The sequence below is a fragment of the Pelecanus crispus genome, chromosome 3 (genome assembly GCF_030463565.1).
Source record: "Pelecanus crispus isolate bPelCri1 chromosome 3, bPelCri1.pri, whole genome shotgun sequence".
Taxonomy (NCBI): Eukaryota; Metazoa; Chordata; class Aves; order Pelecaniformes; family Pelecanidae; genus Pelecanus; species Pelecanus crispus.
In genome coordinates, this window is record NC_134645.1 from 13,760,991 (window position 1) to 13,777,126 (window position 16,136).

General features: G+C 42.8%; 1 protein-coding gene across 1 annotated transcript in view; it reads right to left on the reverse strand.

Moving 5' to 3' along the window:
• HNRNPLL (heterogeneous nuclear ribonucleoprotein L like) overlaps window positions 1-15,587 on the reverse strand; it is a 28,958-nt gene extending 13,371 nt beyond the window's left edge. Inside the window, exons 1-3 of the mRNA XM_075707537.1 lie at window positions 15,390-15,587; window positions 7,308-7,426; window positions 5,787-6,024 (exon numbers count right to left, since the gene is read on the reverse strand). Of these exons, the coding sequence (XP_075563652.1) occupies window positions 5,787-6,024; window positions 7,308-7,426; window positions 15,390-15,587 (555 nt within the window). The remainder of the gene's footprint in view (window positions 1-5,786; window positions 6,025-7,307; window positions 7,427-15,389) is intronic.
• Window positions 15,588-16,136: the final 549 nt, after the last annotated feature.

Here is a 16,136-nt window from a genome sequence, read left to right on the forward strand (position 1 = left end):
ACTCTACCACAATCTATTTTTCCCTTCCTTTCTTTGTATCTAAACCAAATACTTCCAAAATGCTCATTCCAAGATCTTAGTGTACATCCTCAGGTTTATTTGGGAGACAAGAGGGAGAAGGAGGAAAGGAAGTAGGTACAATATTTATTACTATGTTCTCCGGAATACTGGAGCAATTGGGATGCAAAGGTGTGGGGGGCATGCTGGATTTCTTAAGAACAAAACAAACAGACCCCCACATACCACCCCTCCAAACAAGAAACTAGAAAAAGAGGATGTCTTATTACTGGCTACAGCTGCAGTGGTGTAATTCCTGGCTTATATAAAGTACCATAAGCTTTAATATATGGACATATTGCTACTAAAAAACCAACCAAACAAAAAAACCACAATGAACCAAAACCATTGTCCATGCTCAGGGGCCTTGTTTCAAACACTCCAGTGAGTGTTTTGCATAGCTAAATGAAGCAAGCAGAGGAGATTGTCAACCTTAAGATTTTCAGAAGATGGACAGACTTTTTTAGAAAAGATTCAAGTAGCCTGAACCCCTAAAAAATAAGATTTATGAGATCATTTATAGGTATATTTTCTATACACACTCAATGGCACAAAGAGCTGCCCTCCATCTCCTGTTGTTTGGGGGAAAAGGGTCCTGAAAACTTAAATTTCTTCACAGCCACTTATTTTAAAAAAAAAAAAGTTGTCTTTCCAGGAGTTAGTCAGAAGGACCCCCTGGGAAACGGTCCTCAGGGACAGCAGAACAGAACAGAGCTGGCAGACCTTTAAGGACACCTTCCATAGAGCACAAGAGCTCTCAGTCCCCAAGTGTAAGAAATCAGGCAAGGAAGGGAAGAGAGCAGCATGGCTAAGTCAAGACATGCTGGTCAGACTAAAGAGTAAGTAAGGTGGCAGTCTCACAGGCGTGAATGGGTGCCTTCCCCCCCATCCTGTCCTGTCTTCCCTTATCAGGGTGATTGAAGCCTTCAAAGGATTAAATTGCTAAGTGGTTTTCTTCTGCTCCTGGAAATGAAGCTCTGTAGCCAGCTGAAGCTTTCATGTGCAAGCGTTTGCTCAAACGGACTCCTATCATTTGGGTCTGTATAAACACAGTGCGATTTCCATCTCACTGTTATGCAAGAGCACAACAAGATGAGGCTGCTTTTAAAGCCTGGGCTAGACACTGACTCCTGTTGAGGCTGCAGTGCTGCTTAGAGTGCCAATACACCTGCAAACCTGCACAGGCAGTGGAAGCAGGGACAGGTGTCCTGGGAAGAGTACAGGGAAGCTACCCAGTTGTGTAGGGAGGGGGTCAGGAAGGCCAAGGCGCAGCTGGAGCTGAATTTGGCAAGGGATGTAAAGAATAACAAGAAGGGCTTCTACAGGTATGTCAACCAGAAAAGGAAGGTTAAAGAAAGCGCACCCCCCAATGAACAAGAATGGCAACCTAGTATCAACAGACGAGGAGAAAGTGGAGGTACTCAACAACTTCTTTGCCTCAGTCTTCACCGGCAACCTCTCCCCTCACCCCTCCCAAGTCGATGGACCAAAAGATGGGGACCAGGCGGATAAAGCCCCTCCCACTGTAAGGGAAGATCAGGTTCGAGACCACCTGAGGAACCTAAATGTACACAAGTCTATGGGACCTGATGAGATGCATCCCAGAGTCCTGAGGGAACTGGCTGATGTTGTTGCCAAGCCACTCTCCATGATATTTGAAAAGTCATGGCAGTCAGGTGAAGACCCTGGTGACTGGAAGAAGGGGACTGTTGTGCCCATTTTTAAAAAGGGAAGAAAGGAGGACCCTGGGAACTACCGACCTGTCAGCCTCACCTCTGTGCCTGGGAAGATCATGGAACAGATCCTCCCAGAAGGTATGCTCAAGCACATGGAAGACAGAGGGGTGATTCGAGACAGCCAGCACGGCTTCACCAAGGGCAAGTCCTGCCTGACCAACCTAGTGGCTTTCTATGAAGGAGTGACTGCATCAGTGGACACGGGAAAAGCAATGGATGTCATCTATTTGGACTTCTGTAAAGCCTTCGACACAGTCCCCCACAACATCCTTCTCTCTAAATGGGGGAGATATGGGTTTGATGGGTGGACTGTTTGGTAGATAAGGAATTGGCTGGATGGTCGCATCCAGAGGGTAGTGGTCAACAGCTCGCTGTCCACATGGAGACTGGTGACAAGTGGAGTCCCTCAGGGGTCCGTACTGGGACCTGTGCTCTTTAACATCTTCATCGATGACATAGACAGTGGGATTGAGTGCACCCTCAGCAAGTTTGCAGACAACACCAAGCTGAGTGGTGCGGTTGACACGCCAGAAGGACGAGATGTCGTCCAAAGGGACCTGGACAAGCTGGAGAGGTGGGCCTGTGTGAACCTCATGAGGTTCAACAAGGCCACGTGCAAGGTCCTGCACCTGGGATGGGGCAACCCCCGATATCAATACAGGCTGGGGGATGAAGGGATTGAGAGCAGCCCTGCGGAGAAGGACTTGGGGGTACCGGGGGATGAAAAGCTGGACATGAGCCAACAATGTGCACTTGCAGCCCAGAAAGCCAACCGAATCCTGGGCTGCATCAGAAGAAGCGTGGCCAGCAGGTCAAGGGAGGTGATTCTGCCCCTCTACTCTGCTCTGGTGAGACCTCACCTGGAGTACTGTGTCCAGCTCTGGAGCCCTCAGCACAAGAAGGACATGGACATGCTGGGAGCAGGTCCAGAGGAGGGCCACAAAAATGATCCGAGGGCTGGAGCACCTCTCCTACGAGGACAGGCCGAGAGAGTTGGGGTTGTTCAGCCTGGAGAAGAGAAGGCTGCGAGGAGACCTTATTGTGGCCTTTCAGTACTTAAAGGGGGCCGATAGGAAGGATGGGGGCAATCTTTTTAGCAAGGCCTGTTGTGACAGGACAAGGAGTAATGGTTTTAAACTAAAGAAGAATAGATTTAGACTAGACATAAGGAAGAAATTTTTTACAGTGAGGGTGGTGAAGCAGTGGAACAGGTTGCCCAGAGAGGTAGTGGAGGCCCCATCCCTAGAAACATTCAAGGTCAGGTTGGATGGGGCTCTGAGCAACCTGATCTGGTTAAAGCTGTCCCTGCTCACTGCAGGGGGGTTGGGCTAGATCACATCTAAAGGTCCCTTCCAACCCAAAGCATTCTATGATTCTATGAAAATGTAAGCTCTACTCAAAATGCCGTCAGTGTCATTAGCCAGCAGGCACACACAGAGGTTGATTTTTTTTTTTTAATTCAGCTACTTTACATTCCAAATCAATCGATTCACAAAATACAGTTACGTGGTATATTTTAAATAAAAAATTAAAACTAGCATTATATACATACTAGAATATAATAAAAAAAGGAGGTGCCGCAACCTAATCTCAGAAGTTGATAGTTAACTTTAAAACATTTAAATTGCCAAGGCATACCACACCTTCCTCATGCATGTACAGAAGGTTTAGAAGGTGAGAACTAAGAAGCAACAGCAGAGGTATAGCTGAACAGACGATAACCACCGCAACAGCAGGGGTCACTTTGAGGTCTGTTTGAACAGACATATTTGTCTGTTCTTACAGACAAATCCCTGACAAAGTTCTGCCCACAGATAAGGAAACTGGGAAACAGAACTTCAAAGACCTATATATGACACCTTAGGCAAAACTTTTTCAAAACACCAACCCCCCATCACAAAAGGGTGGAAAGCAATTAGGAGTGAAATACAGTTAACTTGCCTCTCTTGCCTTTCACTGCCACACCACCTCTAAAAAAAAAAATCTGCTAGGAAAGAAGCAGGTCACAACTGTAATGGAGGAAATAAGCTGCAGCAAAATTTTAGTACAATTTAGCTTCTTCCACAAGATGCCCTTGAGCAGAACAATTTCTCTGCAAAAACTGTATCTTGTTTTGAAAGAAAAGCTCTTAAGAACTATGGAACAGTTTATTGCAGTTATTCAGACTTGCCACTTAAAACTGGTTGCAATTTTCCACCTATTTCATCTAACTGTAGTTCAAATTTAAGGAGAGAAAAGTGGTGAAGAGGAAGAGGTGGTGTTGGGCTTTGTGGTTTTTGTGGGGGTTTTTTTGTTTGTTTGTTTGGTTGGCTTGTTTGGTTTTTTTTAAAATAATGCAGACTTTGCCTGAGGCATTCTTAAGTTAACCATTTCTTCAACCTGTTGGCCAAGTGCAAAATTTTTATTTTTCTCATCACATTCCCAGCTGTTATGGATACAATTGCTCTCCACAGTTGTTATGACTCTACTAGTCTTACACGATCTTCAATGAGCTCTGATGCTTGCAAGTAATTTTGGAAATCTGTCTGCTTCTAGTGCTCATTGGTATACTCTAGACAAACAGTTGGGGGCAGCAGTAAGGGGGGGGGGGGGGGGGTGGTGTTTGTTTTCAAAAAGGAGCTACTGTGCTAGAGGCTTCATCCTCAGAATTTCCACGAAACTCTCCTAGCCCAGGAACAATGCTTCTGCTACCAGTTCCCTCAAGCATCTACGTTCAACTCAGCTGCTTATGCAAGCCACATTTAAAATGCATGAATGAAACATGGTTTCCAAAATTTGTATTATAGTCACATGCAAAGAATACTTCAACTTAGTCAGTTGCATTTGTTCACACAGCTCAAAGAAGGTATATTTTTGAACACTGATGAACAAGCAACTCAGAGCTTGCCATGCTTCTCTATAAAGAAAACTGACAGAAGAAAGGAAATTCATCATCCACTAATGAATCAACAGGCAAAAACCTATCAATATTCACAATACAGTGAAGCAAAAAGCATGATATGGAACGGACTGCTTGAAGTAATTTCAGGAATACTAAGCTTCAATCAATTTGCTAACATAATATATGGCACATTAAACAAAACTTAATACTTGCATTAAGTTATATGGTTCCACACAACCCAAACACTTTGACTGATCCATACTATCCTATATATTTCGCTAAGAGCAAGTAACTTATGCTCATATCACAGTATTACGAGTCCGCTTAAAGCAGACTTTTAAAATTTTTTCCTGAACTATTTCTGTGCATTTCAACAGGTACTATAAAATCTCTATAAAAAATGTACGCATTCAATGCATAATAAAACATGCATTCTTAAATACTAGCAAAAAAATATCTGTATCATTCAAAAAACATACACTCGTGCCATAAATAGAGGGCAATAAATTAGGATGCAACTGTATATATGGTATGACTTGAAATACTGAAAAGTAAAATGTATCAGCCCAAATAAAAGTGAGGAAGGTTCCATCAAACTGGAGCTGATCATCAACAGATGAAGGTTTCAACTTTCCACAAAGGAAATACTGAAGAATGAAGGACTGCAATAAAATAAACCCTCCTACTGGAAAAATACTTGCTATTTAAACATACACCACTCAGAGCCTAAAAGCTAAATGACATTCCTGATGTTATGGCAACACATTTAGAAATATTTCAGAAGCATGTAGCAACTTAAACATTTCAAAATCCTGACCACTGAAGTCTGCAAGTGCATTGCAAAATATCTGTACAATGAGACTGAATCATCATGAAAACCCTTTCTTCCAGAACGTGCATGTTACTTATATGAAGATGGTATAAAGCTTTGGTAGGTGAATTTAATTCCTGACTCAAATTATCAGTGTACAATTTTAACAAATAGTACACGATGGAAATAATGTAACAGAGATTGCTGCTTCCTGCCTTTCAATATTTTATTTAAAAAGAAAGAAAGAAAGAAAGAAAGAAAGAAAGAAAGAAAGAAAGAAAGAAAGAAAGAAGAAACATACCACTGTAATTGGGTAGAGAGGATTCTGAATTGACAACAGGAGAACTTTATTTCCACCAGATGGGTCATCAGTGTTCCCTGGCCGAGTAATCCTCTTACTTGTTGAGTAGTTGAAAAAGGCTTGCTGTCCAGCAATGTACACAGGTTCATCTGCTGCAAACGTTACACATTTCTTTGCACTTTCTACATTTTCAAACTCCACCAGAGCCTGGCGCTTAAATGGCATCATCATGACATAGCTGGCAAGAGAAACATTACAGTAGGTTTTCTTATATGCTTACTCAAAGCAACTCCAAAGTCCAGTAACTGTCATATATGATACGTTTTTTCTAAACAATTCCTAACAAGGACATAAAATGAAGGTAGGTCCCCATGCTCACGCTTCCCAAACCTGGGCAACACATTTCTAAAGCATTTGCACAAAACAAAGAAATGCAGCTGTAAGGTAAGTAATAAGTACTTGTTTTCCTGAAAAAGTTTAATGCATAAAAACATTAAACCAATACAACAGTTAATTGTTTACTAACTTACTGGAACTACAATTAATATTAAAAAAAACCCCCAAACTTGCTACAGCCATTTATGAGGTAAAGGATCAAAGTAAATGCAAATTATAAAACACATTCAAAGCTGATACATTAAACATCTCTGCTGTTGCCAAGAAATGTAAAATACTATTTTTGACACAAGACTACCTTAGAGGAAATAAACAAAAGTATTGTAATTAACCAAATTGAGACACAGACAAACTCAAGAAGCTTTGTCAGCTGATTAAGTTTTTGAAAAGTAAAACTCTCAGGCTAAAATGTACCTATTTATATTCCTGAACAAGCTTGTGTTCAATTAATTTTATTTATTTATTTTAAGATACTGGTACAAGTATAATTCAATTATTTGAATACTAAGGCAGTGAAAAATATTATTGTACTATTTACAAAACCCTATTTGACTTCAATACATGCATTTACTTGAAAAGAAATGCATGTTTCCAAAAAGCAGCACTCAAAACTCAGAATAAGCTGGCTCTACCCATTCACCCTTACTATTGTGTTCACAGATGAGGAATCTTTAGGCTGTATGACCTTTAAAGGGGCTTTCTCTGAATAACCATCTCATTCTGAAGGTCCTACCATATCACAAGCACTCCTCCCATACAAAACCATAGGAAAAAGCATCGTCTGCTCTGTGGCCCATCCTTATTTTTGGTATATTCACTTATATCAAGACAACCACCCTCATGCTGTTCTGCAGTTCAGTTTAGCTCATATTAAGGCCATGACTAGCTGTTCTACTGAAGTCTCATAGCAGACACTAGGGCATGCAGACAGTGTAACTCTGCTTGACCAGACTTGCCATGCACAAAAACAAGGAATCTTCACACAGCTAGAAAATCTTTATGCTTTACTATTAACTAAGTTCTGGATTTCAAATGGCTATCATAACGTATTTAAAGAGGTCCAAGAGACTTTTAAATAATGCTCCCAACTTGTCCAGAGACATGACTTTATACTGCTTGACATACCATATGGTTCCAAACTTTTCAAGAGCTTCCACAAGATCTGCTTCCACAACTGATTCACACAGCCCTCGGACATGGACGACAGGAGAAACAGAGACTTTGTGATGACTTCCCCCGGCATCCTAGCAACAAAATGACATTTTAGAATTCAACACAGAACAAGGAATACTGCTATCATTAACTAAAATTAAATCTTCGGCAGACGCTACACTGGGTGCAGAACCAGCCATCTAAATGTACAATCCAAGCATATTTCAGATAATTTAATTTTTCTTTCCAAACAGATTGCCAAGTTCAGTTGCTGAAGTCTACTTAAAATGCATTTTAATTAATGTGTCTGCACAGGCAAGATTTTTCTAATATATAAAAAAAGCATATTTAACACTTGGTTGAATTGTAGGAGGTCTTCTACCCTATTCATTAAACACATTAAAAAAAATACTTGGACATGCACAATAGCTAAAATATTTCCAACACTCTTCCTGTTTGTTTATGCCAATATTTGTTTAAGACAGGCTGGAGGGATAAAAAAGCAAGAACAAACATGGGCCATCAATAAACCGAATGAAAATTATTTTTCTAATGTACGCAGAGCTGTGCCCCACAATGCAAGAAAATGACAGCTCCGTACTATACCTGAAATGAACCCAACCTCCCTTCTAATTATGAACACTCTTCATACATGTTTTTAAAAACTCACAATTTCTGTACATATGGGCATGCTCTCTCTTTTTGCCCCAAGGTTGACTACCATTTACAGATTCAGCCATGTTAGCACACAGAATTGCCACTATGAACATTTTTCAGAGCTACTGCTATGACTTCAGACAGTCTCAGTTCTGTGTGACTGAAGAATTAAGGTTGGGATCAGCTCATCTTTCCATGCAAAGCCTGAAGTAGGGCTGAAATTTACCTTATATACTCCAAGACATGGGGGTAAAAAAAAAAAAAAAAAAGAATGAAACGTTGTAAGCCAATGAGAGATAATCAAAGAAAGATTAGAGATAATAAAGGCCACACTAAAACATACTGTAACTCCCAGCACCCAAATTTCATACGTGTAACATCAGTGTGAAGTCAATGTATTCAAATTTAACAACCACATCAATGTGTTTGATCTGACAGATCAAGTATTGTTGATTTTTCTTTTTTTTTTGTAAGAAGTAGTATAGCATCTTCTGGAACTAGAAGAGACTTCCATTTGTAGCACAAAGGAGCATTCAGCTCCAGTAATTAAGTAACCACAACGATCGCTACTACTGCTACATTCCTCTCTTCCCTATCTGTTTGAACTACAGATTCAAGGAAAATAACACATTCCAGAAAACTAGAAATTGAGTCTTGTGTGTTTAATTCCTGTGTTCCATACACAGCTCTCCCAAAACAATTATGTATTTTTTCTTTAAATCAAAGATTTGACCATTCTGTTTGGACCAAAAGCCAGCACTTCAGACTGCGTCAGACATCAGAACAATCTGCTTAGCTTACATTTTATTAATCTAAAGTACGAAAGCATTTTAAGTGGCAACATGTTTCTTTGAATAAGGGCTATGACAATTGTGGGAAAACACCACTAGTTATATTTACATAAGACACCATACAGACTGAATTAATCAGCTGAGATCTACAGCAGTAGCAGCGATCTAAGTAGTCATAAAAGGTTAATACTTCGAACTGCAAATACTTAGGCAATTGCAGAAGGAACAGAACTACACAGAGGTTTTTATTTTCAGCTTATATGTTCATTACCCACATACACACTTTTCAAAGCTGAAAGAAGCACCTAAGGAAACCTTCAAAAGAAAACTAACAATTACCAGTTTTTCCTGCAAAGTCTAGTACTCTAAGCTGTTAAGATAGCAGGCACCTTTACTTTATTTACAGTCTACAGAACAATCAGAAGTTATTAAATCAATTATTCATTGCCCTGCATACTTGTTACTGTGTTATTATTACCCCAGTTAATGCTAGGGGTATGTATTTTCTTTTCTTTTGTTTTCTTTTCATTAATGCACTCAAGAAATCTCACCTAAAAATATTTCTGTCTAATCAGATGGCAAATACAAGCAATGATTTTCTCAAAAAGCAAAGACTCGCTACAAAGAGCTACCTTACTTAATCAGCACCCCCAATACATCAAGTCAAGCTTTTCAGAGAGTGGCTGATTACAGAATGGTATTTCTCTCTCCCTCCCCTTCCCCGTTCAATCTTCTGTTATAGTTTCAGTTCATGTTTCTTTGTCATGCATGTATTTTAATTTATTAGCAGTCCATTTAAGCTTGCCTGCTGAAGATATAAATCTTTCTAGTAGTACAAACTTTCTCAAAAATTAAGACTTTTATACTTGCATCTTCAAATCCATTATACATGAGTTATATGCACATACACAGGTGTCTGCATTTCTGCAACTGGAATTATTCTCAGAACCATCAGCAAATAGAAATTTTGCTTTCTTTTTTAAAGGAACACTTGGCTTTCCAAGGCAAATTTCCTTCTCCCGTAAGACGATATAGAAAGCATGCTTTAGTAGGGTGTCGTATAGTACGAGATTTAGCAAGAACCAAAAGTTGTAACACTGCCATTGTAGTAACTTGCACTCAAGAAGTGTGGAATTAAAAAAAAAAAAAACCAAAAACCAAAAAAACCCACAAAACAGTGAAATCTCAGTCACTTGCCATGAAATTAAGGACTTACCTACATAGCACTGCAGAAACCAATTTATATAGATAAAACTACCGAGGTTGTAAACAGCCAAATCAGAGGGCCTCTGCTTTACTCAAAATAGTTTCTAACCAGCAGCAGTAAACAGCAGCGCAAGAACTGAGCATAAGTCAGTCCTGAGCCAGGAAGCCGCAAACTAACATTCACAGAGCATATTGGTGAAAGACATGAACATGTGCCACAGGCATATGTTTGAGCGCAAAAAAGTCTTCACAAAGGGCAGACATACGTATCATCAAACAAGTTTTGCAGCTACCAAGCTGCAGTATCAAGCAAATCTAGAATGATCCTTGATTTCCTCTAAAGGAGAAATAAAACCACTAGACCACATGAAAAATCAAACGTGTCTGTAAGTGTAAAGCATCTCCATAGCTAAGGCCAGAACACATACAACTCATCCAACTGCTCCCATAGTTTCTTCCCAGAGATGAAAAATATAGGATTTTGACCAAGATTTCGCAGTCACTATATCCTAAAAACTACACATGCTACAGTTGGCACACAGACAAAGGTTACATCAAAGCATCTGCTCACTTACAGATTAACCACCACTAGTATTTCTCTGCTTACAAAGGAGTCTTTCAGTAACTCCAACTCCACAATGACACAAAAGCCCTATGCAAAACTCCCAACACGACACTTGCGCTCCACCAAAGCCAGGAGAACAGATTAGCTAATGTTACTGCTGTACCCATATATCTCTTGCTCATCAATTCCAGATTATTTTTCACCAACTGTTTGTACATAAATGTGTCAGTTACCCCTTCTCCAGACACTTTCCAGTCAGTATATTCACCTTAGTTCTATCAGTTTGTACTACCTTTTTTGGACCATCTGCTCCTTTACCATTTCTCTGCTTACCTCCTCCATCTCTCTTTTCCTCCTTACTGCAAAAGGATGGCACTCCTCCTTCATATTCTCTTCCCCAGGCACCTAAATATACTGTTATTTTATTTCTCACTATTCAGATTATCTTATTCGCTCTCAACTTTCTCCTCTCGCTGCATCCCTCTTAAATGCTCTGAAATTGCTTTTATAAATATGACAGAACTGGGAGGGAAAGCCCCAAAAGGTTGCTTATTGGGTATGTAAGTGCGCAAAACGTCATTAATGCCTAACTATGGACTGATCTGCATCCCACTGCCTTGCAGGATGTCAAGGTGGCTAAAATTACCACACTATAAAGGCAAGGTGAAGGTACACAGCACAATCCCAAATAATCTCAGCTCTGCCCGCTGGGGATGGTCCAATGAGGAAAGGCTTTCATAAGCAGATATGCAGCATTTTGTGCATGCTCTTCAACTGTTAGCTGTACTACATGATGATGGCATTACTTAAAGCTGTTTGCCCTGTCATACATCATCCCCACTGATCACGCCTGCCTGACTTGAGCAGTTCTGTCTCTTCCCTATAGAGGTACAGGAGACACCTCTCTCTGTGTCACCTGGAATTCCTGTAGCTTTGCAGTGACAACAGTATTTCCAGTACACAGTGAAGTAAGGTAGTGTCTCAGAAGAACCAAGCAAAGAAGACAAAGTTAAGGTTCCACGGCAGTAGAAGAATATACCAGTTTTGTATATCCTGGCTTTGTTTTTTTGTTGTTGTTGGTTGGTTGGTTTGGGGGGCTGGGGGGGCTAAGGCAGGAGAAGGGGGTTAAGGTTAATCACACCCCATCTTCTGGAAGGCTACCTAGCAATTAAAGTTTTGTTTTGGATGTTGAGTTTGGCGTTTGGTTTCTCTTGTTTAATGCATACCTCTTCCTAGCACTCTCTACCACTGTGTTCTTCCAATGATTACAACCACTACAGAACAGAATACCTGCAGTCTGGCCCCTTCTGCTAATTCTGAATCCGCCCTGAAGTGGTCAGGCAGTTGGACTAGATGATCATTGTAGGTCCCTTCCAACTGAAATACTCTATTCTATTCTATTTTCCTCTCTGCTCTGCTCCTTCTCTCCTCTCAGCACAATCTGAATATCCCTTTAAAAAAAAAAAAAAATCCAAACAGCCAGCACCCCAAAACAAAACCCCACACAACACACAGCATCATCAGGAGATCAACCTGAGGTGCTGGAAGAAGAACTAGCCGGAAGGTAACAGTTACTTTTTTTGATGGAGGACAAAACAGGGAGGATGATTTACACTTACTCCATAACCAATTTCTACGATGTACTTCATTTAAGTACAGATATATGAACAAGTCACTGCAAAACAGGTCAAGATCTGAACTCACTGCCATCTACCTACTGTTACCACAACTGCCTGTGATAGACACAAAGCAACTGAGTTGCAAAGTGAGCTGCTTTCCATTTACTGCAAAGCAAGAACACATCAGAAGTTACAGTAGAGTAGCTGAAAAGCTGCAAGTTCACATCCCTATCTTAGCTTGCGTTAGCTTGTAGTTATGTTTTTGTATCTAGACACCACATCTCACTTCCCCAGCTGTAAGAACGGGGATAATAGATCTTCCTCACTTCATAGAAATATTTAAGAATAGGTATGTCAGAGACAGTGAGGCAGGTGGATGCTACAGAAAATACAGGTTGTATAAATCAATTAAACTGAAATTTAAGGGAGGGAGAAGGGGTGGAGCTGAAAAGCCCTCTGAACACCCTCAACTGCAGTTCTTAACCTACATTCTCCCAGTGTCCTGACCCTCTGCCACACCACAATTCTGACTCCTCTGCCAAGGCTTCACCACCATTCAACACTGCCTCCGTAAAAGTCATTCTTCCAAATCATACTCTCCCCCACAGAATACTTCTGCAAGACCACTTCCTACTCCTCCCCCAGTCAACATTCTGGTCTGTTCCAGCTCTGCATGCTCAGCCTTGAGATAAGCCATGAGGAAGAGGGTACACCTCTGGGCTATGAGGAGTGTCCACATGAGTGGGAAACAGAGGAAGAAGAGCAAAATAAATTTTGGTTTTCCCCATCTGGATCTCGCATACAGACTTCTACACACCCACTTAAAAAAAACCCAACCAACCAAAAAAAAACCCAAACCCAATTTAGAGGCATGAAGGGCTTATTCAACCCAATGAAACAATCCCACAGGAACAGGAAAACGCCAGAATAATAAATATAGCCCAGCAGGGAGACCCCACCAACCCACTAGCAGGGTCCTATCACAAAACAGCTTTTATACAAAGAGAGCATATAATCCATGAGAGTGTACAGTTCACCAATATTCTAGGATGCATGTTAGGAAAGAAAAAAAAACAACCCCACAGTGAAGCTACCAGACTCTTACCACTCTTTTTACACTAGTCATCCATTTTCCCATTTCTCCTTCTAATTCCCCATTCCCTACAGTTCCTCCTACTTCATCTTCACTTATTCTTTTTCTGCCCTCCTCTGAGCAGCCCAGGATACTTACACTTCTTCCCTCCTGTCAGCCTGCCTTTGTCTTAAATGTCTTTGCGCTGAACCACATACAACTTTTATGAGCTAAGAACATCTCCCTGGAAAGAAATGAGTAAGATGTGTCACAGAATAAGTAAGTTTCCTGCACATTTTTTTAATCTATTAGAGAAAAAAACCTAAAATCCACATTAACTGACTCTAATGAATAGATGCTGGCATTTTGCTATTAAAAGCCCCACATAACATTACTAGCAAAAGTGCTCGGTTGTTCATTTTTCACATATAAACTTGATGTTATAGCTTACTAAGAAACTAGTTTGATCTCTATTATCAAGGCAACTTGGGCCCCTCCAATAGTGGGCCTGTGAATACAGCTTTGCCAATAAATCATCAGTGACCATGCTCCTCCTTGAGGCACACTGCAACTGACACAAGCAGCTGCCTAAAAATCCTCATGTTCTCAACTTGCTACACATTTGTTTCAGTTTCTTTACTCATGAGACTCAGCACATGCCATTCTTGAAATCCAAAATGTAAAGTTACAGACATACTCCATGCTCATATTACCTAAAGGGGCAGTGCAGTGTGTCCTGCACATTAACTGGGATGAACTGAGATGCTGAGGTCAACATGAAGACAATTAAAGCCAGAACGCAGAATGAAGGAAAAAAAGAAAAAAGTAAGAACCAGCTGATTTCATAAAATACTGCAGAAAAGAGAAAAGGCAAGAGCAGTACCTTGTTCCTACTTGAAACACTGCATGATATCCAACTCTCCTACATAACAAAATTTCAAGATAACTTAAGCAAGCATATACGTTTCATTCAGAACTGGCCTTTAAGACAGAGCACTTTGCTAAGCCTTGACTACAACAGAAATCATGCTCTGTCATAAGAAACTATAGAATTAAAATAGTTCTCTCCAGAGATGTATTGTTGTTACAGTTTATTGGGGAACTTTTGTACTAATTTAGCAGGTACCCTCTCCATCAAGAGGGTTTAACTGACAAGAGAGATGGTAACAGCATATGTTCTCTCATTAACTAAGTGCTAAGCAAATTATTTTAGCAAATCATGAAACAGGTATTCTAAATTTCAAGGTCTGCCACTAAATCAGTTTTCTTGATCTTGCTTCTTCAAGAAACAGAAAGAGCCATCAAGAAGAAAAATGGTTACTATCAGCTGGACAATCAGCTAAGAAATCAAACAGCAGACACAAAAGTACTGTTAGCTCAAATTTATGGGTCAAGGACTATCTTGATACTTATATACAAATTCATGAAAAATAAAAGGTATGTAGCAAAAAATTTAGTCAATCAGCATGCTTATTAGCATTGTTCGTGGGGGAGGGAGAAAGCAGAAATAAAAGTGAATTTAAAAAGGCAAACATTTATGATCAGCCTTACCGCCGTATGCTGCCAGACACAAAGTTAAGACAGAAAGATGAAAGAAACCCTCTGCCTCGCTTTCTTCCCCCGCTCTACGTTTCTATAGTTACACTCAGCAACAGGGCAAGCAGAAAACTTGCAATGGCAATATCCCAAAAGGCAACAAGCTGCCCACGGAACAGAGACAGTCTCAGAACTGCAAAATCCAAATCACGTATGTCTCACAGACCACGCTCAGTGCCCTTCCCCAGACAACTACGGTGAGAAACAATTAGCCGCGCACCCTCAGCACGCCGGCCACGGGGAGCAGGGAGAGGACAGGACCCAGCCTGGTTGCCTCCCCGCCTTTCCCGACCACGGAGGGGGACAAGCGCACCACCACCGGAAGCGCCTCCATGCCCGGGGGAGAGGGCCAGCGGGCTCCAGCCTCGGGAAGGCCGCATTGCCGGGGCGCCCGCCCCTCGCCCCCCCCCGCCGGGGAGGCAGAGGAGGGGGAGTGTCACGAGCCTCGCCTCGCGGGAGGGGGGTGGGGCGGGCGGCTCGCAGGCCCCCTCCCCCCGCCGGCATCCTGACGGAAGGCGCCCCCACCCCGGCGGCCACCGCGTCCCTCACCCCGCCCGAGAAGCCCCCTCCGCGCGGCGCGGGGGGCTTGTCCCGCCGGCTCTCGCTCTCCTCCGCGCCGCTGTACTCGATCTCGCCTTCCTCGGCAGTGGCGCTGGGCTTCAGCCGCTTGGCCTGGCTCTCGTAGGCGCCATCCTCCTCCTCTTCCTCCTCCTCCTCGTACCGCTCTCCAGATGACGGCGACGACATGGCCGCGAGAGGGAAGGAACGGCCCGGCTACCGGCGGGAAGAGACGACGAGGGAGCGGGGACAGAGCGTGGCGGCGGCGACGAAGCCAAAAGATGCTCTGCGCTCCGTGCCCCCGCACACACCCCTCCCCGCGCCGGGAGTGGGTCACGCCTCCCCGCCGGTCACCGACGCCACGATTGGCTCCGAGTCGGGGAGGGGGCGAAGACGCCGCGGCGATGGGCCAGCAGGCATGCCCATCGGGCGCCGCCGGCGCGGCGACTGGCCGGCGGGCGTGCCCGTCACGGCGTCGCGAGGCTGCCTCGGCACCGCCCCCTCCCTCCCTCCCTCTCTCCCCTCCCTCGCTCTTTGATGTCTGAGGGCTCGGGAAGGGGAAGGCGGCGGGCATAGGCGGCCGGACGGCGCAACGGCCGGCGGCGGGGGGGGGCGCGCCAAGGGCCCCGGAGGGCCCGGTCCGGCGCCCTCGACCTCGGAGCCTTTTCCTCGCCAGCCGCCGCCCCCCGCAACCCCCACCGCCTTTGTCTGCTTCCAGGCGCCGCTGGCTGATAAAGG